Raw genomic sequence first — 23489 nt, forward strand, 5'->3', positions numbered from 1 at the left:
ATCCTTTCTGCTGCCTGTGTTCTCCAGTTGCTAATAAAACTCGCATTGAGCTCCTTAGTGGCTTGATTAACAGGCAGATTAACTGTTACTGGGGTTTTGAACAGCTTGTCCCAATCAATAGCATTTAAAAAGCCCGTCAGGATGCGCTAAGCTTTCAACCCCCCCGTTCTATTCTGAAGGCTTTTCGAGCGGGTCTGGAAGCATGACACTTTTCCCATATTTATAATCAAAGGCTTTCTCGTACGGAAAGATGCATGTTCGTCTTCCAGTTTCAGAGAGACTTCGGCAAGGTCCAGAAAGCCTCTTTTTAGCCTGCCATGCCAAACTGTGCCTCATGCAAAAGGCCAACATAAAAGAGGTTAAATCGATTCCAAACTTTTTGCAGATTGTTTATAAACTAGAAAAGCTCCACTTAACTCAGTGTCCTGCGCATTATAGGTTTCAAACACTGTCTCTACTTATACAAATAGGCATTAAGTGTCCTGAAGGCAAAAGCATTGTAGTCTAAGACGTCAGGATTTGTGTATCTCTTCGGTTTCAGACCGAACTGGACAAGAGGACTTTAAGCATTTTTCTGGGTATTAAAAAAGGTAGTTTGCAGCCCAGATATTAATACAACGAGACGATACTGGAGTTTCTAACTCAGCACTTTCTGCTTTGAACACCTAACAAAATACGAAAGGGAAGTAAAAGCTGCTGTTTAATACAAATCAATACCCAGGCACGAGATCATATTTAAAAAATGAAAATTGTTTTAATTGGGGAAAACAAACAAGAAGGAGCGTCTTGCCACGTATAATAGTTACTTACCTTTGGTTTTAAAACCATTTTTATATTACGCCCCTTTTATTTTTTTTGTTTAGAATAGTTAAGAAAAAAAAAAAAAAAGAAGTGGAGGAGGGAAAAAAAAAAAGAACAGATGCAGAGAAATGCTAGTTACATTAATCCTGTGCGGATTTTAAGTAGAAATCTTCAAAGAGTGCCTAAAAGCATGCCGAGAGCCAGGGCCGGGGCCGCGGGATCCCACGGCCGCAGGGACCCACGGCGCAGCCCTCGCCGGGGAAAAGGGGGAAAGGGAAAAAGGGGGGCGGACGGCGCCTGCAGGAGGGTAGGGCTTTAGGGCGAGGGAAACGCCGATTACCTCACAACACTGCTGCTCCTCTCCCCAGTTACAAAGGCAAGCGGAGTCATTTCAGAAGTGGAAAATTCACTTAGAAAAAAATTAAAATAAATATTAAAAAAAAAGAAAGAAAGAAAGGAAAGTGAGGAAAAGAACAAAAAAAAAAAAAAAAAAAAAAAAAAAAGGAAAAACCAGGCCGGCCGGGCAGGGAGGGAGAGCGGCTATCTGCTAGATAAAAAAAGAAAAAGCACAGCGTTTCCTTGGGAGGTATCCAGGCACGGCAGTCCCGGCAGGTCCAGCTGCCCGCGGCGGGGCGCGGGTCCGGGAGAGCCGGCGGGACCGGGACCGAGACCGGGGCCGGGACCGGGCGGTCCCGCGGGGGAAAGACTCGGGGAGCGATCCCGGTCCCATTCCCATTCCCGGTCCCGCACGGCCCCTGCGCTGCGGGCGGAGGTAAAATGGCGGCGCGGAGCCGTGTCGGACCCGTGGGGCTCCGCGCCGGGACAGCCCCGGCCCGACCCGACCCGACCCGGCCCGGCCCGGCCCGGCGGGACGCCACGAGACGGGGCGGGCGGGCCCCGTCCGCAGCCCCGCTCCCACACCCGGCCCGGCCCGGCTCGGCCCGGCCCGGCTCGGCTCGGCCCGGCCCGGCCCGCTGCTCTTTCTTCCTCCCAACTTTGGCTCGGGGCTCCCGCTCCAGCGGCGCCCCCCCCGCACCCCGCCGTGACGTCACCGCTTCACCCCTGCCCTCCCCTCCCCGCGCAGGGAGGGCTTCTTCTTCTTCTGCGTCTTTTTTTTTTTCTTCTTCTTCATTTTTTTTTTTTTTTGGCTGGGTGGGGGCGTTAAAAGTTTTTTTTCCTGTTTTTTTTTTTTTTTTTTGGGGGGGGGAGGGAACACAAAGCCCGCGGCGCCCGAGGGGAAAATAGCAACAAGATTACGGCTGCTTTATTCTGGCGTGGAGGCGTAAGAAGGTGCTAATCCAAGGGATGGCTAATTGAGAGCTTGTAAAAATGATATTTGCCTGCAATTTCGGACAAAGTGGTTTTTCTCTTTTCCCCGTTTAACGTCCTGTGGACAAGAGTAAAAAAAAAAATCGCTCATCTGCTGTACAGGGGGGAAAAAAACCTACAACAACAACAAAAAAGAGCAGGATTTAAAAAGAAAAAATTCATAAGCCACGGACGCGGCTGACTTCACTCCAGAAAAAGGACTAGATCCCAGCTTTTAAAATCCACTTGGATCCTCCGAGATTGGAGCGAGTTTACGAATCGCAGCCTCTTTCTCTCGCCCGCAGGATGCGTGCGGCGGGACGCCCGGCCTCGGCCAGCGGCAACTAGGAGGGGACCGGCTGCTCGGGGGGACGGCTCGCCGGGACTCGCCCAGCCCGGAGGGCAGGCACGGCACACAGGTTCGTACTTCATTTTGGACTTTCTCCCTCTTCTCTTTTGTTGCTCGGAAAATTGTACTTGGCGCCCCTGGAATGATGTCTGGCCACGGGCGGGTTGACTTAGTGGCAGACGGTACTTTGGAAAGTTTTGGGGAAGAGGAGAGGAGCTGAGCTGCCGGGTGAGGGAAGTCCTTGCCCGGGCCCCCGGTGTTGGCAGAGCCCCCCTTGGGGTGTCCCGCGTCCCCACGGCCGGGCTGCCCTTACCTTCAGAGGGGATCCCAGCACACTCAAACACTCCCGTGCGTCCATCGCGATATTCGGCTCCGTTTCTACGAAAACGAGTGTCTCGCGACAAAACTCAGAACAAAACAAGACCCGCGGTCTGACCTAGGCCTGACCAAGGCGGCAGAACCCCTCGCTGCTGCAGGTGGGATCCCGGGGCGGGAGCGCGGCCGCTCTCCCTTCCCCGCATCCTCCCAGGAAAGGCTTTGCTTGGGCCGCTCCCGGGCCGGAGGGAGGCTGCCAGCCTCAGCCCCTGCCTCCCGGGCCTCCCCAGCGGGCCGGAGCGGGGTGGTCACCCCGGCGTCGGGGGAAGGGTAGGGAAGGGAGCGGCGGAGGGACAGGCAGCAGTCTCTTAAGAGCCCATTTTGTGCTATTAGGAAGCGGTGGCAGCTTCTCGGCGGGACAGGGGATGACAGTGCATGACGGCCGAGCAGCCCATTATCCCGCTCCCATTGAGGCGCCCTTTCACTCACATGCAAACTCCTTGGCAGAGTCGTTTGTCTCCTCATTGTACTTTATTTAAGAATGCAATGGTTGTCAGGGCTCTTATTCAATTTCAAGATACTTTATTGATGAGCTTTGACTTTTAGCACTTTTCACATGTCAAGAGAAGTCAAGTGTATGCGGCTACGACTTCATTTTATGCTTTGCGCGTTCATACTCTCCACTTTCCGCGGTGGCTCTTGGAATTTCTTTTCCCTGTCTCTTCTCCTTCTTCCCTTTCTTTTCCCCAAGCCTTTTTTTTTTTATTTTATTGTTTTTCCCCATGCAGACCCCCCCCCCCTTCCCCCTCCCCCCGGACCACTCGCCATAACCGATTGGGACACCCTGAGCTCGGGCTGGTGCTCCCAGTGTAACCTTAAATGCATGCTCTGAGGGGTTGCTTTAGAGTTTACTGAGGTGTGTCTTAATAGTCCGGCATTCAACAAATGTACTTGTGGTGTGTGGTCAGAGCAGCAAAGTCATTTACTTACTTTCCCCCTTGAGTTTCTGGCAGCCAGCGAAGGGGGTCCCCTGCAAAAGGAGAGGGAGGGAGGGGCGAGCCTCTTCGGACGGGCACAAAGCGGCAGCAGTGCCCAGAGTCCGCGTCTGCCCTTCTCCAACTCCTCCGTGGGATCTTAAAAAAAAAAAAAAAAAAAAAAAAAATCAGTCCGGCAGCCTTTAGTCAACAAATGGCACGTGGGAGAAGTTGGTGAGTGTTTGGTAAAGGACTCTTCAGGGCCTTTCACAAGAGCCCTCAATACACAAAGTAAATGGTGTATTTGCTCTGCTCTTTCCCGGCCGGCCAGAACCTCCCTCTCGCAGTGCCGGGAGCGGGGAAAGGGGGGGCTGCGGCCTCGGGGAGCTCCGGACGATTCACAGCCGACAAAGCGCCTGTCTCCCAAATATTTATGTCTTTACCATTTGAATGTTATTTTCCCCCCCTTATCTCCATTGTCGGACTGGAGCGAACTGTTTAAATGCAAATTGATCTCGCCCCCCCCCCACCACCCCCCACCTCCGCCATCGCCATCGCGGTCCCTTCCCCCAGCCCGACCTGAGGACGCGGCTGTCCCCGGGGCCGGGCTGGCGGAGCGGAGCGGAGCGGAGCGGGGCTGGCGGAGCGGAGCGGGGCCGGCGCGGGCTGCGGGCGGCGGCGGCTCCGGGCCCTGCGCATTCATATTCAAACGCCTGGGCCAATTGGGCCGGGGCGGGCGGAGGCGGCCAATTGGGCGGCGGGGAGGCGCTGGCGGCGCTTTGCATACGGCGATATTCGGGTGGGAGCGGGCGGCGTTTGCACGGTGCGGAGTGATTAGTGGGTTTGAACCGCCGGCCCCGGCTCCGCCGCATTTCCCGCTCGGGTCCGGGCGCAGGGAGGAAGTGTTTTGCTGGAAGATGATGACAGAGGTCAGGCTTCACTAATGGGCCAGTGAAGAGCAGTGGAGGCGAGGCAGAGACCAAGGCACACGCACATTAATACACTTGAACCATCACCAATCAGCATAGGTGTGCTCTGCCTCTCTCTCCCCACTTCACTCACACACTCTTTTATCTCTCGCTCTCCAGTCACTGACAGCCCATTTTATTGTCAATCTCTGTCTCCTTCCCAGGAATTCAAGATCACACAACCAGCAGCTTCAGTGGAGAAAAACTATTTTGCTGGCAACTCTTTTTAAAGCACCATCATTTCAAATCAGTGCGCTCTTAAACTATTGACAGGAGCTTTGACAACAAGACAGGATGCCTCATAAAGGTGAGTCTGTTCATTTATTCTCCCAACTTCTCCCTCCTCGCATTTTAATATTTAGGCAGGGCTCTCTCTCTCTCTCACCCCTCCTCTCTCCCTCTCTCTCTCTCTCTCTCTCTCACTCTCTCATATTCCCATTTGCATTCCGAAGAGCTTCCCAGGGAACTTTCCAGCCCAGGAGCTCACAAACTTTCTGCCTTTCACATAAACCCGTGTCCTCTGGAAAAGCTAAACCATCTGACTCGGAAACCAATGCCAACAACAGCAGCAGTAATTCCCAAGCAGCGTTTGCTGGCCAGGGAAACCACAAGTGCCGGTGTCTGCGGTGCCGGTGCCGCCGGTCCCCGGCTCGTAGGGGTGGCGGGACCCGAGCTGGGCTCCGGCCCCACGCCACGCCGCCTGGCAGGGAAACAGGGAGGGAAGCGGCGCCTCGTTGCCCCCGGGGCGGCCCCGTCCCCGACTTGTGCTTTGTGTTCTGCGATCTGGGTTAGGGAAGGCTCACTCCTGATGGTAGAGAAAAAACAGAGGGCGAGCGGCCGGGAGAGTTGCGTGGAGGGGGGGGGGGGGGGGGGGGAGAGAGAAAAAAAATAAAAATAACCCATATCCTAGGCCAAGTCAGCTCCCAGGCGCGGTACAGGCGGGGAGCTGAGCGGAGCTGAAGGGCTGTCAGCTTTAATCAGCCACCCGGGGATCTTCCCAACTCGTCCCTAGTGCCGGCAACTTTGCCAGCTCTGGCGCGGGAGAAGCGCCGGGGGCGCGGAGCAGCCCGCACCGAGCACGGCGGGCCCTGCCGGGCGCCCCGTCCCTGCTCGGCACCGGGGATGGCCCTGCTCCCGCTTCGGGGAATTTTTTTTACTCCCTTTTTAAATCGATGTGCTTTATTTTTTTTTTTTAAATAAATCCCCATTACCATCGCTTATTTCTACAAGAGAAATACCATTTGATCCACCTCTGCAATCCCTCACTACAGCAAAGCTTGCTTTTTTTTTTTTTTTTTTTTACTTTTTAAGAAGTTGTAAACTCTTCGCGACGCAAGAAAAAAAAATTTGCTCCAGCGAAGCACAACAATAAACTTGATTGCTTTTTTTCCTCGCAAGTGCAATTGCAAAAAGAAAATCTGGATTTGAATTTAACCTTGTAACGCTTTGCACGGAGGGGTTACACGGGCGCGCAGAGGAGGAATAAATTCTGGAAAGTTTAAAAACAAACTTTTTCAAATCATTCAATGCATCTGGCAGAGGCTGTTTTGGAAAACGACAACAACGTACTAGAGAAGAAAAGTGACTGCATCTTCTCCATCTTAGGGGCATAAAATAATAAAAAGCGGCCCTTGACAATAAATGTTTATAGCTGCTGACCTTCACCAACAACTCATCGCCAACCCATTCGTTTTTATCTTTTTCGCGTTTGCCCCGGGAACGCGAAACTTTGCCCTAAACATCTAATTACGGCTTCACCGGGAGAGGGGGGGGAAAAAATGCTCTCTGCCATGAGATTGAATGAAGATTTCGAGATTAAAAGCCGAGTTGCAGATTAGGCCCGGCCTATTTGGGCACGGCAAATTGCATCCGAGTTGTCGGAGGGAGCCGGCGGCGTCCCGGGGGTGTCGGGGGTGCTGCGGGGCCCGGCAGGAGAAGGCGATGTCGAGCTCGTGTTGCGGGGCCTGCCGGGGCTGCCGGGCCGCTGGCTGGAGGCTGTGGCGAGTTGCTGAGCAGACACGCAGCTCCTTGCCCCACGCCTCCTCTTACCTTGCTGAAGACCTTGGTTACCCTCTCCCTCTATTGTAAACCGCTTTCGGCTATGTTTGGGTTTGTTTTGTTTCGCGGCTTTTTATTTTTTCCACCCTTCTTTCTCCCCCCCCCCCCCCCCCCCCTTCCCCTTCTTTTCTTTTAAACCTACTCTGTGTCATTTCTGAGGTTCGTGCGGGTAGAGCTGAGAGCTGGAAGTTTGCTGGTGCCTTTTCGGATGGCTCCATTCACCCTGTAGGCCCCGGGTTTATGATTTGTGCATGAAATATGGGAGGAAATTGTGTCTAGAGTGGTGGGTTTCCCGTTCGGTGTGTGTCTATGCAGACGTGTTCTGTGTATTAAAGGGATGACTTCACGTTCAGTTCAGCTGAAGGAGATATCACCACGTCTCCATTGAAGTACAGTGTAGCTTGCTCTGCTGCTAATCAGGTAGCTCTCCAAAGAGCAGTAAATATTTACCAGTTAAAGTCTTCACGCTGCGAGAAAGTACTTGTTTGATGTTTATTTTTATGGATTTAAGATTACTAAAAGCTACTTAATAAATTATACCATGGCTAGTCCTGAATGGGGAAACGTGCCTCTTTGATTTCTCCATCATATGCAGGAAGAGTAAAATTAATATTCATTATAGGCGCAAAAGAAAGAGAATGAGTATTTTTAGGCGAAAACAAAGGGAGAGAAAATGAAGGCTGCGACTATTTCATTATTTTACCTCCTTTTTTTTTAGCAACCCCCTTGAATGGGCTCTTTATTGTAATTGTCCCTCCCCAATTGAGCACCCCACTGAGCTGTTGTATCTTTTTACAACCCCTAACAACTCGCACCAGTAACACAATTACCGCCAGATATTTATAACGAGAAATTACTTTTCCATTTTCACCCGCGACGATTTCAAATAAATACATGGGGACGCATAAATAAATAAATAAGTGGGCCGGGGGGTGGCGGGGAGGAAGAGGGAAGGAGGGAGGGAAGGAAGGTGGCGAGAGGAGGAGAGAGGGAGTAAAGGAAGGAAGGAGGGAGGGAGGGAGCAGAGCGGGGGGGTGTGGGGGAAGGCGCTGGGGACTGTCCAGGCGCTGGGTCAAGGCAGGCACTAATGAAGGGAGAAGGGGCTTGTTTCTCTGCTCTTTGTAAGTTGGAGGGTTGTTGGTCCGTTGAGTTGGGAAGCTGCGCGGCCGGTTAAGGAGCCTGGGTTTCTGCACTCGGGGTTTGGGTAGAGGAGCAGAATGGAGGCCATTGTTCGCTTTCTGTAGGCTTTGTTTAACAGTTCTCACCCCCTCCTGTTCTTACTTTTTAAAGCAGTGAGGCGAGGTAGACAGCGTGTGTCACAGTACAGTGAAAAAGGGGAAGATCTAAAGACCAAAAAAGAAGTTAATCACAAGAAGGGGAGTTTGGGGGAGAAAAAGTTGCTAGTGCCGCGCGGAAAAGGAAAAAAAAAATTAAAAAAGCACCAAAAAACCCCTCAAACTCGAGTAAATACCCGGAGGTAAAAATGGAGCCCCGCTCCCAGCACGCAGGGCAGCCGGCGGAGGGTTCCCCCCACCATCCCCTCCCCGGTGCCCGCGCAGATCCCGCGCAGGTCCCGCGCAGCGCCGCTCCCCCCGGGCCCGCTCCTCCCGCCGCCCCGCACACCTTCCCGGCGCCGCTGCACACTTTTTAATGTACTTCTTCTGCTTTGTCCTAGAGGGAAGACTTTAACTAGTGACACGCAGATGTGCGAGTCCCTAAATTGTATGAGAGGACAGTCCACCCCGCTTTCAGGCAAGTTTAAAAACATGACTTCGGACTCTCTTTGTGATTGTTGTCGCTCCACTTAATACACCACCTCAGCGAAGAGCACTAACGACGAGGCAATACGCCACCTGCATGCAATTAAAATGAGAAACCACTTGGCGGGCTGCTTTTCTTAATTTTATTTCCCCTGCGAGTTAGGGATACGTATGAACATTTATGCCTTGAGCTATTAAAGCCCCCAAATCCTTAAACGGATCGGGGGAAGATGCCTAAGGATAACAAAGTTAGCCGGTGAGATATTAGCCTCTCTGCAGCTTAACTGTGTGCACTGCCTCCCCTGATTAACGCCTATTTTGTCACTGATAGACTGCTATAGGCGACCCCCGTGGGATACCGCTCTATCAGCCCAACATGCAGAACAGTAAGTGACTCCGCGGCCCTTGGCGGGCCGGCAGAGCGGGGCGGAGGGCTCAGGCCGGGCCGGGGAGGGAGGCGGCTCCGCCGGGAGCGGGGCCCTGCGCGGCCGGGAGCGCTCGCCCGCACCGTCGGGGCGCGGGTACCCCCGAGGGCGGCGGGGAGGGGGCCGAGAGCGCTGTCACGGCTCTCGGGCCACTGGGCCAGGCCCGCTTCGCGGCCCCGTTCCCGGCTGCGTTCCTACCTTCTCTGCGGTGGGAGATGGGCAGGCAAAAGCCGCTGCGTGTTAGGTGCGGTTTCTCGCCACCTTCTGGGTTTATATGCTTCCCGATTCTGACGCCTCTGTGGATTATTAATTTTTTGGGGGCGCCTTTTTGCGCTGTTGTCGGGGTTGCTGTTGCTGTTTAAGACCTCGTGGATAGCTAGGCCTCGGAAGGGAAAGCGCTGGCACAGGGCGGGAGCGCGCAGAGACCGAGCCGGGTGTGGGCGGCCGGCGGGAAGTGGCCTCCTCTCTTTGCTCCCCGGAGAAACGGGCCGGGCAGAGGTCGGAGGGACTGAGAGTGAGGTCCCAGCCGGTCCGGAGCAGGCCTCATCTCCTCGGGACGCGGATCTTCCGCGGGGTGGGCTCCACACACCCCGGGGACTCTTATTCCTTGAGCGGAGCGGTCGGCCCCCACCCCAGTGCTCCTCTGGAACCTGACAGGGGATGCGCGGCTCCGGGACCCCTGCATCATCCCACCGCTAAACCCATTCATAAGTCGTCCCCCCGTGTGAGGAGCATCTGGAAAAGCAGAGGTTTCGGGGATTTCTCAGATATCCCTTGCGTGAAGAGCTTTATTTATTTATTTATTTAAATTTGTTTTATTTTGATGGTACTTTGCTGGGGTTTTGTCCTTCTTTTCTCTTCCGGGGCCGCTGCGTGCGCGTCCGCGCGATGTATTTTTATTTATCCCGAGCAAAAACTGAGCTTCGGCAGCCCGGGAAGGGTTTTACCTGCGCCTCGCAAGGACGGCGGCCGCTGCCCTTGGCCGTGGCGTGCCGAGGGTTTATGGTAATGGGGGATGCCTTCACTCGGCCGTTTGGGATCGCCACTGCAAAACGCAGAAAAGATATCATTCGGGTGAAGCCTTTATTTTGTTTAAAGGTCGCGGCGGGCTCTTCAGGCTTTGTGTTAATAACTCCTGGGTGTATATGGTGCAGAGCATCCAAATTGACACCATATGTTTTCCTATTAGATGACTAGCAATAGAATACAAGGCGCATAATCATTGCCACTGGGCGAGATCTACTCCGCTCTCCAGGGAAATTATATAATGATTAAGGCTTAACCTTTTAAGTGAAACTTTGATTTTGCTTTCCCCGCTGCCATTTTTTTTTTTTTTTTTTTTTTTTACGTCGGCCAGGGTCCCCCCGCACGCATTCACGGGAACGAGGGAGGAGCGGGGGGGGAGCAGCCGCGGGATTGCGCCCCCGGCCGCGCAGCGCTGCCCGGAGCCGGGGCGCAGCCCGCAGCTCCCCGGGGCGCAGGCGGGGAGGGACGCGGGGCTCCTCTCCTCCTCTCCCCGCGGTGGGAAGCGCAGGTCGCAGCTCCGGCCGCGCTGCTGGGCCGGGGCGGCAAATTCCCCAGCCCCGATGTCACTTCGAATCCATTGCGAGGGGAGCGCGCCCCCTCGGTGTGTCCGCGCAGAGCCCCCGGCTACCGCAAACCGCAGCCTCCCTCGGAGGGAGAGCGAGTAGAGTTCAATCTAGTCTGAGTGATATCCAAATGCGGACAGAAAGGGTCGTTTTATCATGCTACTATTTGTCGTGACGATGCAATTTTCAAAAGCAGAGTACTGTCATAAAGTGACACGCCTGCCACAAGTGCTCCAACTGATCTTTTCAATTAGCCTTCCATGCATGATCCGGGGCGACTTCCGCCTATTTCCAGAAATTAAGCTCAAACTTGACGTGCAGCTAGTTTTATTTTAAAGACAAATGTCAGAGAGGCTCATCATATTTTCCCCCTCTTCTATATTTGGAGCTTATTTATTGCTAAGAAGCCTGGGCTCTTGGAGTCAATTTATCAGGAGGCTCCAAAGAGAGGAGAGCGGAGAGCGCGTAGAGCAGAGCTTCTCCAGGGAGACCCTCCAAAGCCTGGAGCTTCAGGTTGGGCACTGGCGAGGCAGCCTCTCGCTTTGCTTTTGGCGAAGCGAGCTGCGACCGTGCGGATGCAAGCAGGCTCGCTTGGGCTCGGGATTATATATATTTATTTTTTTTTCGGCGGGGAGGAGAAAAAAAAAAAAAGGCAAAGCAAAGGAGCAACCCAAGGCGATCCAGCCAGGAATATTCTGGGCTTTTGGGGTTGGATTTCGGGGTTTGCCGCTACCGCGGGTTTCGCAGACGGGGAGTGCGCCGTGGACGGATTTTGGGAGCCGCGATGGCTCCCGGGGAGCAGAGGGCGAGGATGGCGGCGGGGCCGGGGCCGGGGCCGGGTCGGGAGCGGTCGGCCCCGGTCGGGCGGAGCGGAGGGGAGCGCGGCGCTCGGGGGCCGAGCGGGTCGGGCGGGAGCGGAGGGTGCTATGGTGGGCTCTGTGCTTCCCGCAGGTCACAGCGGCGTGAACCAGCTCGGCGGGGTGTTCGTCAACGGGAGGCCGCTGCCCGACTCCACGCGGCAGAAGATCGTGGAACTCGCTCACAGCGGCGCCCGGCCCTGCGACATCTCCCGGATCCTGCAGGTGAAGGCGGCGGCGTCCCCCGTCCTCCCACCGCTCCGTCCGCTCCGCTCCAGCGCCGCTGTGTCACCGCCGGGCGCTAATGCGACCCCCCCACACCCACCCACCACCACCACCACCCGCCTTCCAGCCTAATAAAACGATCCATCTGCTCGATTCTTGCCGCAAACAGACTTTTCGATGCGTATATATATATATGTATATATATATGCCTTTTCAAATATTTAAATTTTTACTTTTCGTTCCCCCTTATTTCCATCCGGTGATAACCTGAACTGTCGTTACAGTTTGCTGTAATAAACTGAATTATACAGCCCGGCATAATTTCAGTTTCCTCTCCTTCCCTCCTTATCCCCCGTATTTACTTATGATTTTGTGATATCTGTATGCATTTTGGCGTGGCTTACTGCTTTTTAAAAATTTTTACTTTTTTTTTTTTTGTTTTCTTCCAAAAAGCAAAACAATACTTAAAAGGAAAAAAAAAAAAGCGAGGAAAACAGAGAGAGAGAGAAAAGACCCCCCCGCAAAGCCACGCTGTTTTAGCCCGGAACCTGTCCTTACGGACATTCACGCAATCTGGCACAGTTCAGGGGTATTTTGTAAATGTAGGTTTTGAAAACCCTTCACTGACCCCTTCCCCCGCAAGTCCTTTGGCTAAGAGCAGTGAGAAGGATGGAGAACTAGTCTGGTTTACCTGTTGTTCGCATTTAAGGCGTATTTTAACATTGATACTAAGAGAATTACGTTTTGACCAGATGATTTTTTTTCCCCTTCCAAATGGTTTTAAAGTATCACTTTCGTTGAAGGCAGGGCCACGAATGTTTTTTTTTTTTTTTAAGAAAAAAAAAAGACTCTCTAAGTAAGTTCTCATACCATTTAAGGTATATTTTTGTGTTATAGACCCATGCAGATGCAAAAGTCCAAGTGCTGGACAATCAAAACGTAAGCTTGTCATTGTTTAATGCATACTTAAACAATTTTATTTTTGTCTTGAAATTATTAATAATGTGATTTTCTGTCCGCTTCCCTATCCAGGTGTCGAATGGATGTGTGAGTAAAATTTTGGGCAGGTATTACGAAACTGGCTCCATCAGACCCAGGGCAATCGGAGGTAGTAAACCGAGAGTAGCGACTCCAGAAGTTGTAAGCAAAATAGCGCAGTATAAACGAGAGTGCCCCTCCATCTTTGCGTGGGAGATTCGAGACAGATTACTATCAGAGGGGGTCTGTACCAACGATAATATACCCAGTGTAAGTTCATGAAAAAAACCTTCCTGTGTGCCGTGTACAATGCTGGGTAGCCGTAGCGAGCTTCTGCTTCCTTTGTTTTGGTATCAGAAGAGAGGATAGCAGGTTCACATCATTTGCATGTGGCAGGGTCAGAGGCATTTTTTTCATACAGAATCTGACAAATGCCTTTAAGGAGGGGGAAAAAAAAATAAAAAACAATATGCGGGTGACCCCTGCGCCTGGCGCCTCAGGACTGCAAGCATCAGTCGAAGACATCACTCTGGTGTTGCAGGGTTGGGTTCGGGGCTTTTTTTTTTTTTTTTTGCTTTGCTTTTTTTTTTTTTTTTTTGTTTGTTTTTTTTTTTTTGTTCCCCCCTCCCCCGTGGTTTGTTTGTTTGTTTGCACCACCACCACCACCAGCAGTGAGCGAGTCGGGGCGGCTGGGACTCGGCGGTGCGGGGCGGTCGCAGCGCTCAGGCGGCGCTCAGGGAAGCCTTGACTTGCGCCCAGGTCGAGCCGCCCGCTGCGCAGAGGGACGCGGGGGTTGCGCGGGTGGCCGGCGGGGAGCGCGCTACCGCACTACCATTGCCTTTCCTGTCCTTTGCCTTCCAGGTGTCGTCGATAAACAGAGTCCTACGCAACCTGGCTAGCGAAAAGCAACAGATGGGTGCCGACGGGATGTACGACAAGCTAAGGATGCTGAACGGGCAGACGGGGACCTGGGGCACCCGACCCGGCTGGTATCCCGGCACCTCGGTACCCGGGCAGCCCACGCAAGGTAAGGACAACACGGTCGCCGCTCCCCGGCCCGGGGAGGCCCGGATCGGCTCGGTTCGCCCTCGCCCGGTGGAGGTGGCCCCGACGCGGATCCGCCTTGCTCCATTGCCGGCCTCCGGGCCGAGGTTGGCGGGCGTTGGTGCCGCCGCCTCCCCGGGCGGCCGCGGGCAGGCGGGTGGGGGGCCGGTGGCACGGGGGGCGTCCAGCCCCGGCCCGGGCCCGGCGATGGACGGGGGAGCCCAGCAGCATCCTCTGCAAGAGCCGCGTCCGCCGAGCTGCGGTGCCGGCAGCGGGGCGCGATCCGGGGCTGAGCCTTAACCTTGCCCATTGCCCGGTAATTAGGGCTCCCGCTCCCTGCACGGGCCGCCGTCCCGCGCCGGGGTCTCTCCCAAAGCCGGGGTGATCGGTAACTATCTCCGTAGGGCTGATTATTATTCCTCCTCAATGGACCCGAAACAACTTTGTAAATATAGGAAACTGTTTATCCTGAAGATTAATAGGTATTTGTTGTAGGAATGACAAGGGGATAATATGAAGGATAATGGGATGTTACGTTACATACTTAAGATGGTTAATGGCTTCTTTTTGAATGCGGGCTCTGTTGAGACTCGGCTCTCCCTGGCTCTGGTCATTCCTTTAGAAGAGGTGTCTATATACAACAACCTGCTTTTTGTTTTCACCCCGCAAGGAAAAAAAAATCGGTAACAGTGCGCGGAATATCTGGTACAAAGGATGTTTCTGTCACACGCAAGAATTTGTTATGGGAACAATTCTGTCGCTATGTAATTGCTCATTAGAGATCGTTTTGTTTCTCATTAAGGCGACATGAATAAGCGTCTAGTTGAAGGAGACAGCTGTAGAAATGTTCCACAGGAGACCTCTGGACACGATATGGCACCGCTTGCCAATTAGACATGTCAGTTTTAAGAGAAGAAAACAGTCTATGAAGGACACTAGAAAGATAGAGCGGAGCCCTCGCTTCCCCCACCCCCCCCACTTCGGTGTTTTTTGTTGCTCGGTTGTGGGGTTTTCTCTTTGCATTTTGTTTTGCACGACGTCTCTCCCAGGAACCGGGGCGGCTCCTGCCGCCGGCCGCCCTCGCCTCGCCCCCACCTGGGGCGCCCTGGCCCGGTCCGGGTTCTCTCGGCGGGTCCCGGGCCCGGTGCCCTTCCCTCGGCCGAGAGGAGAAGAGCGGAGCGCAGCGGGCGCAGGGCAGCGCACCCACCGGCCGGGCGTGCTTTTGGGTTTTTTGGTTTTTTTGCCTTAGGAAAGGCGTGAAATGGAGATATTCCGGGCGCCCGGCCGCAGAGCGGGGCTCGGAGGCGCAGCCCTTGCGCGGTGCGGTGCGGGCACACCTGCGGGCACACCTGCGGGCACACCTGCGGGCACACCTGCGGCCGGCGGCTCTCGGCCGCACCCGCGCTGCGGAGGCGGGGGCTGGGGGGGCCCGGTGGCTCTTTGGGGGCCGCTGGTGGCCCCTTCCCGTGGCGTGGGGGATGAGCGCAGTTTCCGCAGGGGAACGCGGGCCCTGGGCAGGAGCGTGCGCGGCCGGAGGACCTCGGGAGCCCTTTCTTAAATCCCGGCCGAAATGAAGCCGTGCGGAGCGGGCCGGGGCCGCGGGAGTGCGTGGGCAGCAGAGGCGAGGGGGAGGCAGGCAGGCACTTAAAACATCCGCATGGCAAAATTAAAATTAATAAAATGGATTTCCTCTGGAATATTCATGCTCCCTCTAATGTTTTTCCCTTGCAGGGGTATGTTACTGGATTTTAAGAGTCCATTACTCAAAAAGCATAAGGCGAGGTTAGGTCTCAGAGGGGTACAAATACGGTCTCAATCTGATAAACGCCATGCAGCAGTGAATAAAATAATGGATACATGAGGGCTGACAGAACAAAAAGAGACATCTCTATCCGGGAGAAATTCTCCAGTGATTTAGTGGTTTTAGGGATCACCGAGACACTGTTTCTTATCTTTTTTTTTCTCCCCTCCCTCTCTTATAAGACTAAAGCCTTCTATAGGATTTAGCTACTTTCTCTTTCAACAGATGCTACAATGTTTTGATCCCGGCTCTATAGCTGAGAGGTGCTGCAATTGGTTTGCTATCTTTTTTTGCTTGTTTTCCGCCTCACTGATTAAGACACTAAGAAACTAAGGAATGATTTTATTTCCCAGCGTCTTTTTTTTTTTTTTTTTTTTTTTTCCAGGAAACAAATCCTATACCCAGCGTCAGATGGTCTGGCTATAGGATAATAGGGACGGACATTCACTTGCTTTCTTACGGATTAGGTCTGGAAGGTGGAACAGCCCTATTGAGATCGCTTCTTTTAGGGGCTTTAAAAAAAAAAACAACAAAAAAACAAACCCAAAAAAACAACAACCAAAAGCTAAAGAAAAAAAAAAAAGAAAGAAAGAAAAAGAAAAAAGGGGTGTGTGTCTAAAAAGAAGATATCTTAATTGACCTGGCTGGGGTAGGAAATCACCATAAGCGAGTTTAGGCGAAACTTTAAGCTGGCGAGAGGAGAGACGGGAGTGGCAACAAAAAAAAAAAAAAAAAAAAAAGTTTGGAGTGGGGTGCGGGGGGCAGATCAGGGAGGACGCGGGGTTGGGGTTCCGCTCGCCGCTGTCCCCGGCAGGTTCGGGGATCCCCCCCGCCCCCCGGCCCCGGGCGCTCGGAGCGGACAGTGATGGATGAGGGCGGTGGCGGAGGTGAGCGCGGCCCCTCCGCGGGCGGGCGCGGCCCCCGGCGCTGCCACCCGCGCTTGGCAGGGCGCTGCCCCTCCGCGGCGACCGTCCCCGGGCCCGGGGCTTTGTGTGCCCTGAAAGGCGGCTCCCCCCGTCCCCCCGCTATTCACCCGCCGCCGGCCGCCTCAATGGGGCTGCGGCCGCCCATATGGTGACCACGGCCGCTGAATCCCCTGTGTTTAAATGGAGGAGAAAGTTCGGGTTTTAAAACATTTCAAAGTGGTTGAAAGGGTCCCACCAGATCCTGTCACAATTCCCCCCGAGCTTTGAAGAGCGGGGCCATTGTTCGCCGATTATAAATGATATTACTTTAAAGTTGATTTCCCACAATATTTAAAGGATGTCGCGGGAGTGTCGCTATTTATTTTTGGCATAACTTTTCAAGGGAATTAGCATAAGTAGCCCATGCGTCCCTCACCCCGGCTCCCTCTTTATGCGACATCAAAACGCCTCGAAAAACACGCTTTGAAAGGAGAGGGAGAGCTCATTTAGGACAACGACTTCTCTGCCTCGCCAGCGGCCTCCGTCCCTCCGGCCCCGGCGGCCGGGGGTGCCCGCGGAGCCCCCCAACACCAGCCGGCCCCGGGCCGCAGCCGCCTCCGCCCGAGCGCCGAGCACAATGAAACTTTCCCCTGTTTAATGACAGAAATTACATTAAAAGTGGTGGGAATGCCCTAATTAAAAATGTACCACTTAAATGATATGCCAAACGCTCAGCTGCAGAGCAGCGTATTTAGCTAGTTAGTGAACTCGCTACTATTTCTTTTAAAATTACATGTTAAAATTTTAAAAGAAATCTTACTTTTCTCTGGTGCAACACATTACAAAGAATGGACAGTCCTTTTATCTAAATATAAAATTCCATTTTCAGCAATTATAGCCTGTTCTTGGTGATGATATAATTACAGCTGTGCTCAGTAATAGGTGTCAAGGCAATGCACACTCATACAATAGTTGAATAAAACTGCAGAACAATGCAGGCACTTCTAAATTCACAACCTTTAAAATGAAATTGACTGTGCAGAATTCAAATAAAAACTGGATAAATATTTTTTTAAAAAGATTACAAGCTTGGTTTGGTTTCTTAATAGCATTTTCTGCAAACCTATCAACATCTAATTGATTAGATAGGAATTACTGATTATAGATAATCTGAAATACCGAACATCACTATTTTAAATATAGCAATAGGTAAATAAATGCAGCAGACAGAGGAGACTGCCATGGCACTCCAGCAGGGATTCATGGAAAGAATCACTTTCAGGGGAAAGTATTTTTGTGCAGGTTTTTTTTTTTTTCCAGAGGGAAAACAAAATGAAATTAAGACCAGGTGATCATAATTCCTCGTCTCCGATGTTTACATAAGGCTGGAAACCGAAATGTTTCTGTGTTACCCGTGCCATTAGCGCCGTGTTGCTTTGATACCCGAGACATTTTTAAAGGGAGGGAGTCAGCAAACATGGCCGAACTTGTTTCCAGTTGCGTTATTTCTCTGATAGGGATCTTCAAACAAGGGTACCTGCATTTCACTTTCCGACTCTCGGTTCCACAGATGGCTGTCCGCAACAGGAGGGAGGAGGGGAAAACACTAACTCCATCAGCTCTAATGGAGAAGATTCAGACGAGGCCCAAATGAGACTCCAGCTGAAAAGGAAGCTGCAGAGAAATAGGACATCCTTTACCCAAGAGCAAATCGAAGCCCTTGAGAAAGGTGAGTGACATTTTCCTATCGCTGGAGCGAGAGAGAAAAGCAAGATGTGCCCCGGCTACATTAACAGCTGCATGTAAGCATGGCATTCCTGTGCCTTATATATGTGTGTATGTATTTCAACTCTCTGGCTGTCTCCAGGCTCTTTTATTCACGGAGCTCCAAATACTCATTGGTGGTTGTGGTGCACCCTGAAAAGCTGTTAAAACGGTTTTCAGGGCACAGACCACACCGACACACGGATGCTGCACCCTGGGCTTCTCTTGGGGGGATGGCTCTCCTCCCGTCCGCTGTGCTGCATTGCTGGGGAGGTGAGGGCAGGCAGGGGGCTGGCAGAGCCCTCCATGCCTGCCCCCACGCTCACTCCCCACCCCCAGTGCTCCACTGCCCGGGGCTGGGAGCAGGTGCCCTTTTCCCTGGCCGGCCTGGGCGCACCTCGCCCCTGACCTGCTGCGGAGCTTTGTCCTTATTTTGCGCTGTTATTTAGCGATGTGCCATTTCGCTTCCTGGTGACAGGGTCAGAGCTGCCTTGGGGACCCCCTCGGTGGAGGCAGAAGCCCTCACTGCTTCTTGAAAGATGCAGCGCTGCACCCAAGCCTGCCCATCCCCATAGCAATACTCCCCGGCAGGCGAGGCGTCCTCCTTCCTTACACACAGACAGAAAGCTCAGCTTTGCCTTTACAAGTGATGCTTCTTAAGAGCTTTTAGAGCACAGGCAGTGCAGGAAATACCCTGGTTTTACAGTCAGCCATATCAACTCTGCAACTAACGCAAGAATATTTCATTCTGCAGAATTTGAGAGGACCCACTATCCCGATGTGTTTGCAAGAGAGAGACTAGCTGCTAAAATAGACCTGCCTGAAGCAAGGATACAGGTACTGATCTGCTCTGCGATTATAACTATTATTATTTTTACTATTGCTATCCCAATTTCGTTACTCCTGCCTTCTCAAAGCACGGCTTGACCCATATTCATGATCAGGCATTTGCCCATGTCCCTCTTTTCAGGAAAATAGCAGCAGCTGGCTTTGCTTTCACCCTCTGCTTTGCTTCACTGCAAGCCATGGCCTTGAGCTATATGGGGGAGGCCGTGTGCCTCTAGTCCTTGTAAGGTCACTCACGTCTCTCAAATGCTGTATTTCCAGGTGTGGTTTTCCAACAGAAGGGCCAAATGGAGAAGGGAAGAGAAGCTGAGGAACCAGCGAAGACAAGCCAGCAACACTCCCAGCCACATTCCCATCAGTAGTAGTTTCAGCACAAGCGTTTACCAGCCGATCCCACAACCAACCACCCCCGGTAATGCCACCAACCCGCTCGTGTCCATCCATCCTCTGGGCAAAACGCGACTCTGAGGCTGTGCTGCCAGTTGTAATTGTGGTTAAACTAATGTGTTCATCTGTCTGTCTATTCTATTATAGTTTCCTCTTTCACATCAGGTTCCATGTTGGGCAGGACAGACACGGCGCTCACGAACACGTACAGCGCGCTGCCGCCCATGCCCAGCTTCACCATGGCCAACAACCTGCCTATGCAAGTAAGTGCAGGGCCACGCCTGGGCACGACATTCCCGACATTCCCTCGGGACCCGGCTGGCCCTGGGCTGTGCGGGAGCGTGGGTGGGGACCCTTCCTCCCTGCGATGAGGGATTACAGACCCAAACCATGCTGCAGGCAAACTGGCACCAAAAGGCCATCTGAAAAGATGCCCTGTTTGGGGGAATCAGGAGAGAAAGGGCACTAAGAGATGAGGTGCTCAACAAGCACTTTTCCCGGATTTTAAAGCAGAAAAGTCCTCAAATTTGCAAGGCAACAGATCTGGGGTAAAAAAAATGCTGTTTGGAGGAAGAGAATGTGGTTAACCTCGCAGATGCCATATAGTGGAAATTGCTGCCTGAATAAGCTGCTGGAGGGATCCGACCTTCTGGGTGTAGGTAACGTGGTAGCGGCACATTAGGAACACCTGAGAGAGGGAAGGATGTGATTAGCATCAGTGGTTATGCCAGCTAAGCCAGAATTGCAAGAGCTGTCAATCCTCATGCCTGAAAGCATTAGCTGATCACCAGCTGGGTTAGGAAGAAATCTATTCCTTTGGGGTCTGTTTCTATAGACCTTTCAGATGCAAAATTCCTCCTTTTTTAATGGTGGGGTTGGCCTAGGAAGGTGCTGGCCAATTACGGGAGTTTTACAGCTTTGTCTGAGGCACACAGCATTGACCACTGCTAGAGACAGGCGAGCAGATTAGAGAGCCTGACTCCTTCGCTGCGGCAATTACGATGTTACTAATTGCTGAACCAAAATTAACCAAATAAAGTTAGAGTCTTGCAAGTCTATGGAAAGAAATGGTGTTGGCTAGGTCGCTGCTTCAAGACGTTGGAGGCTGGCGGCGCCGCTCCCGGCAGCGGGCTGGGAGCAGATGACAAAAGATCAAAAGGCTGATACAGGAGGGGACCCTTGGGAAAGAAGGAGGCCCCTGATTCACCACTGGGCACCTGGGCAGGAACACAGCCCGCGTGAGCCGTTCTGGAAAACGCTGCCTGCGTGGTCACCGTGGCAGGGCAGCCAGGCAGCGTCGGGGAGCCGAGATGCCATTGGCATCTCTCTGTGGCTCTGGGAGCACTGGGTGCTCTGCCCAAGTGCAGCGTGCTGTGCTCAGCAAGGGAGGCTCTCAGTGCTGCTGGAGATGGCGTGTGGCAGGGAGGTGCAGACAGGAAATTCGTGCAGACGTGTCGGGTCTCGTGCGCTTGGGGTGGGAATTGCTCACCCTGCTTCCTGCTCCCTCGCTGCCTCCCTGGGTCAAGCTGCACTGGACCCCGGCAGCCTGGAGCAGGAGAAGCCTCTGCTTGGTCCATCCCCGGCACTGTGCCACCCCTCAGGGCCAGCTGCTGTCCCCTCTGGCAAATTGGGGTTTGGGGGTTGGAGCAGAGGTAAACGGAGATGTCTATTCTGGGATGTTGCTGGCACAGGTTTGGGGTGGCTGCGGCTCTGATGGGGATCAATGCATGTACGGATTTGGGATCGTATGGATGGATGGATTTGGGGGTTCCCCTTCAGAGCCTTGGGCCCCCCAACCCCACACATGGTCGCTGTGTATGTGCCCCATGCTGGCAGATGCAGGACCAGCCTCTGTGCCTCAGTGGAGTAATTTTAGTTACAGCACCGAGCGTGAAGTAAGACGCTGTCCCTGCCTCTGGCCGCAAATGGTAGGAGACATCTTCCTTTTGCATGGGTATAAACGAGGGCAGCACTCAGGCTTAGGGATGTAACACCTCCATCAGCATCTGGATGCAGGGATCTGCTCGCCAAGCACGCCTGAAAAAGCGCCAGTAGCCGCCCATGTTGGTTTTCAGGCTAAAACCCTCCTTGAAGGGCCTGCTTGCTTGGGCTCCTAATAAGTCTTTACATTGGGATCCCTGAATTTGAAACCTGAAGCTCATTTCTTGCTGCTGCACGCTGCCTCTGAGGGCTGGCACGTCCATGCCCAAGTGTGTGATGCTGTCTTTACCTGCAGGGTCACTAAACTCCTCGTGCTTTGCTCCCACAGCCCCCGGTACCCAGCCAGACCTCCTCCTACTCCTGCATGCTGCCCACCAGTCCATCGGTGAATGGACGGAGCTATGATACATACACCCCTCCTCACATGCAGACACACATGAACAGCCAGCCCATGGGCACCTCTGGCACCACTTCCACAGGTGAGTGGCCCCGTGCTCCCCCAGCCTTCCTGACAGCGTGCCTTCCTTGCTCCAGCCATCAGGCTTTTCACGTGTATTTGCTGTGAGAAGCCTGTCCCCATCACTGGGGGACGTCTCTCTGTTGGGATTAGTTGCTGCCATACCAGGCAGAAGAAGAAAATGCAAAACCTTGCAAACCAGAGCAATAATTCTGATTTTTAAGCTGCTTCTTGGAGGGCTCGATGGAAAGAAATCTGATTAACAGCGGTGGTGTTGAAATTGCAGGACAGAGGCAAGCCCTTTAGTGAGCCCACCACTCCCCTCAAAATCTTCCCTGTATAATGAAATTCTCAATCAGCATTTATTTCAGCATTAAATTTCAGCAGAGATATCCACACTGGTGAGGTTAAGTGTATGTGAAACTGTTTGCAGAACTGGGCACATTTTTACCGTATCTGTGTCAGACATTATTTATTGCTAAAGATTTGAAGTTATCAAAGAGGCAGGGAACCTGTAGAAATATTAGCCCGTGCATAAAAAGGGGCAAATCAGGGTAAAAAAGGGGGCAAATGTCAGCATAAACAGGAGCAAACCAGGCACATTTAAAAAGAATAGAACTGTTCAGTTTATTTTGGGCTGAATTCTCAACTGATACAAATGAGCCGAGGCTCTGGCATTTATCTCAAATCATGAAAGTTTATTTATAACAACAATCAGTGGAGATGTGCATAGTTTTTAAAATATATACAACCCCAAGCCCTGGTTCCACAGGCTGGTAGATGGTGAGATTTCATGTTTATTGGAATACAAGTGCAAATCTGTGAAACTGTAAAGCAAAAATTGTGCCATGTATAGAAAACTAAAATATCCATTTCCCCCCTCAATTTTCAGGTCTCATTTCCCCTGGAGTGTCAGTTCCAGTTCAAGTTCCTGGCAGTGAACCTGATATGTCTCAATACTGGCCAAGATTACAGTAAAACATGTGTTAATTCTGTAAATGACTATATGGACAACAGTTGGATGTTCAGCAGTATTTTATAAAGGAAGAATGGCTGTCAGAGTACTTCTGTACTGCAACTGTGCCCTATGCTGTAACACATGGAAAAGACTTTCACATGGACCTTTGTACACTGAAGGCATTATATCAGTTGGAACAAATCTTCATTTTGGTATCCAAACTTTTATTCATTTTGGTGTATTATTTGTAAATGGGCATTTGTATGTTATAATGAAAAAAAAAAAGAACAATGTAGACTGGATGGATGTTTGATCTGTGTTGGTCATGAAGTTGTTTAAAAAAAAAAAAAAGGAAAAGGAAAAAAAAAAGAAGCCATGATCAACAAGCTTTGCCACGAATTTAAGAGTTTTATCAAGATATATCGAATACTTCTACCAATCTGTTCATAGATTATGGATTGATGTTCCAAGTTTGTATCATTCCATTGCATATAATTAAACCTGGAACAAAACGCACTAGATTTATGTAAGAAAAATATCTGTTGGTATTTCCAAAGGTTGTTAACGGCTGAAGCTATGTGCAAACAGGGGTTAAGAGAGAGCTTCGATGAAGAAAAGAGTTTGATAGATAAAAGGTAGATTGTGTCTTCGATATAATCCAATTTGTTTTATGTCGAAATGTAAGTATTTGTCTTCCCTAGAAATCTCCCAGAATGATTTCTATAATAAAGTTAATTTCATTTATATTTGACAAGAATATTCTATAGATGTTTTATACA

General features: G+C 52.0%; 1 protein-coding gene across 17 annotated transcripts; it reads left to right on the forward strand.

The window, feature by feature from the left end:
- The first annotated feature begins 5009 nt into the window (after positions 1-5009).
- Positions 5010-23062, forward strand: PAX6 (paired box 6). Of its 17 annotated transcripts, XM_062495838.1 has the most exons (13): positions 7942-8525; positions 8865-8919; positions 10936-11060; positions 11499-11629; positions 12527-12568; positions 12662-12877; positions 13469-13634; positions 17928-18086; positions 18876-18958; positions 19229-19379; positions 19502-19617; positions 21624-21774; positions 22645-22730. In XM_062495838.1, exons 1-13 carry the CDS (start codon positions 8477-8479, stop codon positions 22728-22730), a joined length of 1530 nt encoding a protein of 509 aa, XP_062351822.1. In that variant the 5' UTR covers positions 7942-8476. The 17 variants fall into 17 exon arrangements, with proteins under 17 accessions (XP_062351823.1, XP_062351822.1, XP_062351824.1 ...); XM_062495839.1 differs by lacking the exons at positions 7942-8525; positions 8865-8919; positions 10936-11060; positions 21624-21774 and adding exons at positions 5010-5022; positions 22815-23062 and having other exon boundaries at positions 22645-22783; XM_062495840.1 differs by lacking the exons at positions 7942-8525; positions 10936-11060; positions 21624-21774 and adding an exon at positions 22815-23062 and having other exon boundaries at positions 8910-8919; positions 22645-22783.
- Positions 23063-23489: the final 427 nt, after the last annotated feature.

This window comes from Cinclus cinclus, chromosome 6 (assembly GCF_963662255.1).
Source record: "Cinclus cinclus chromosome 6, bCinCin1.1, whole genome shotgun sequence".
Lineage (NCBI taxonomy): Eukaryota > Metazoa > Chordata > Aves > Passeriformes > Cinclidae > Cinclus > Cinclus cinclus.

Coding starts and splice junctions, on each gene's coding strand:
- PAX6 (XM_062495838.1), top strand. CDS start 8,477: ATGTGCGAGTCCCTAAATTGTATGAGAGGACAGTCCACCCCGCTTTCA. Junction 11,061..11,498: donor TCCAAAGCCTGGAGCTTCAG/GTTGGGCACTGG, acceptor TGCTTCCCGCAG/GTCACAGCGGCGTGAACCAG. Junction 18,959..19,228: donor TGCCTGAAGCAAGGATACAG/GTACTGATCTGC, acceptor CTGTATTTCCAG/GTGTGGTTTTCCAACAGAAG.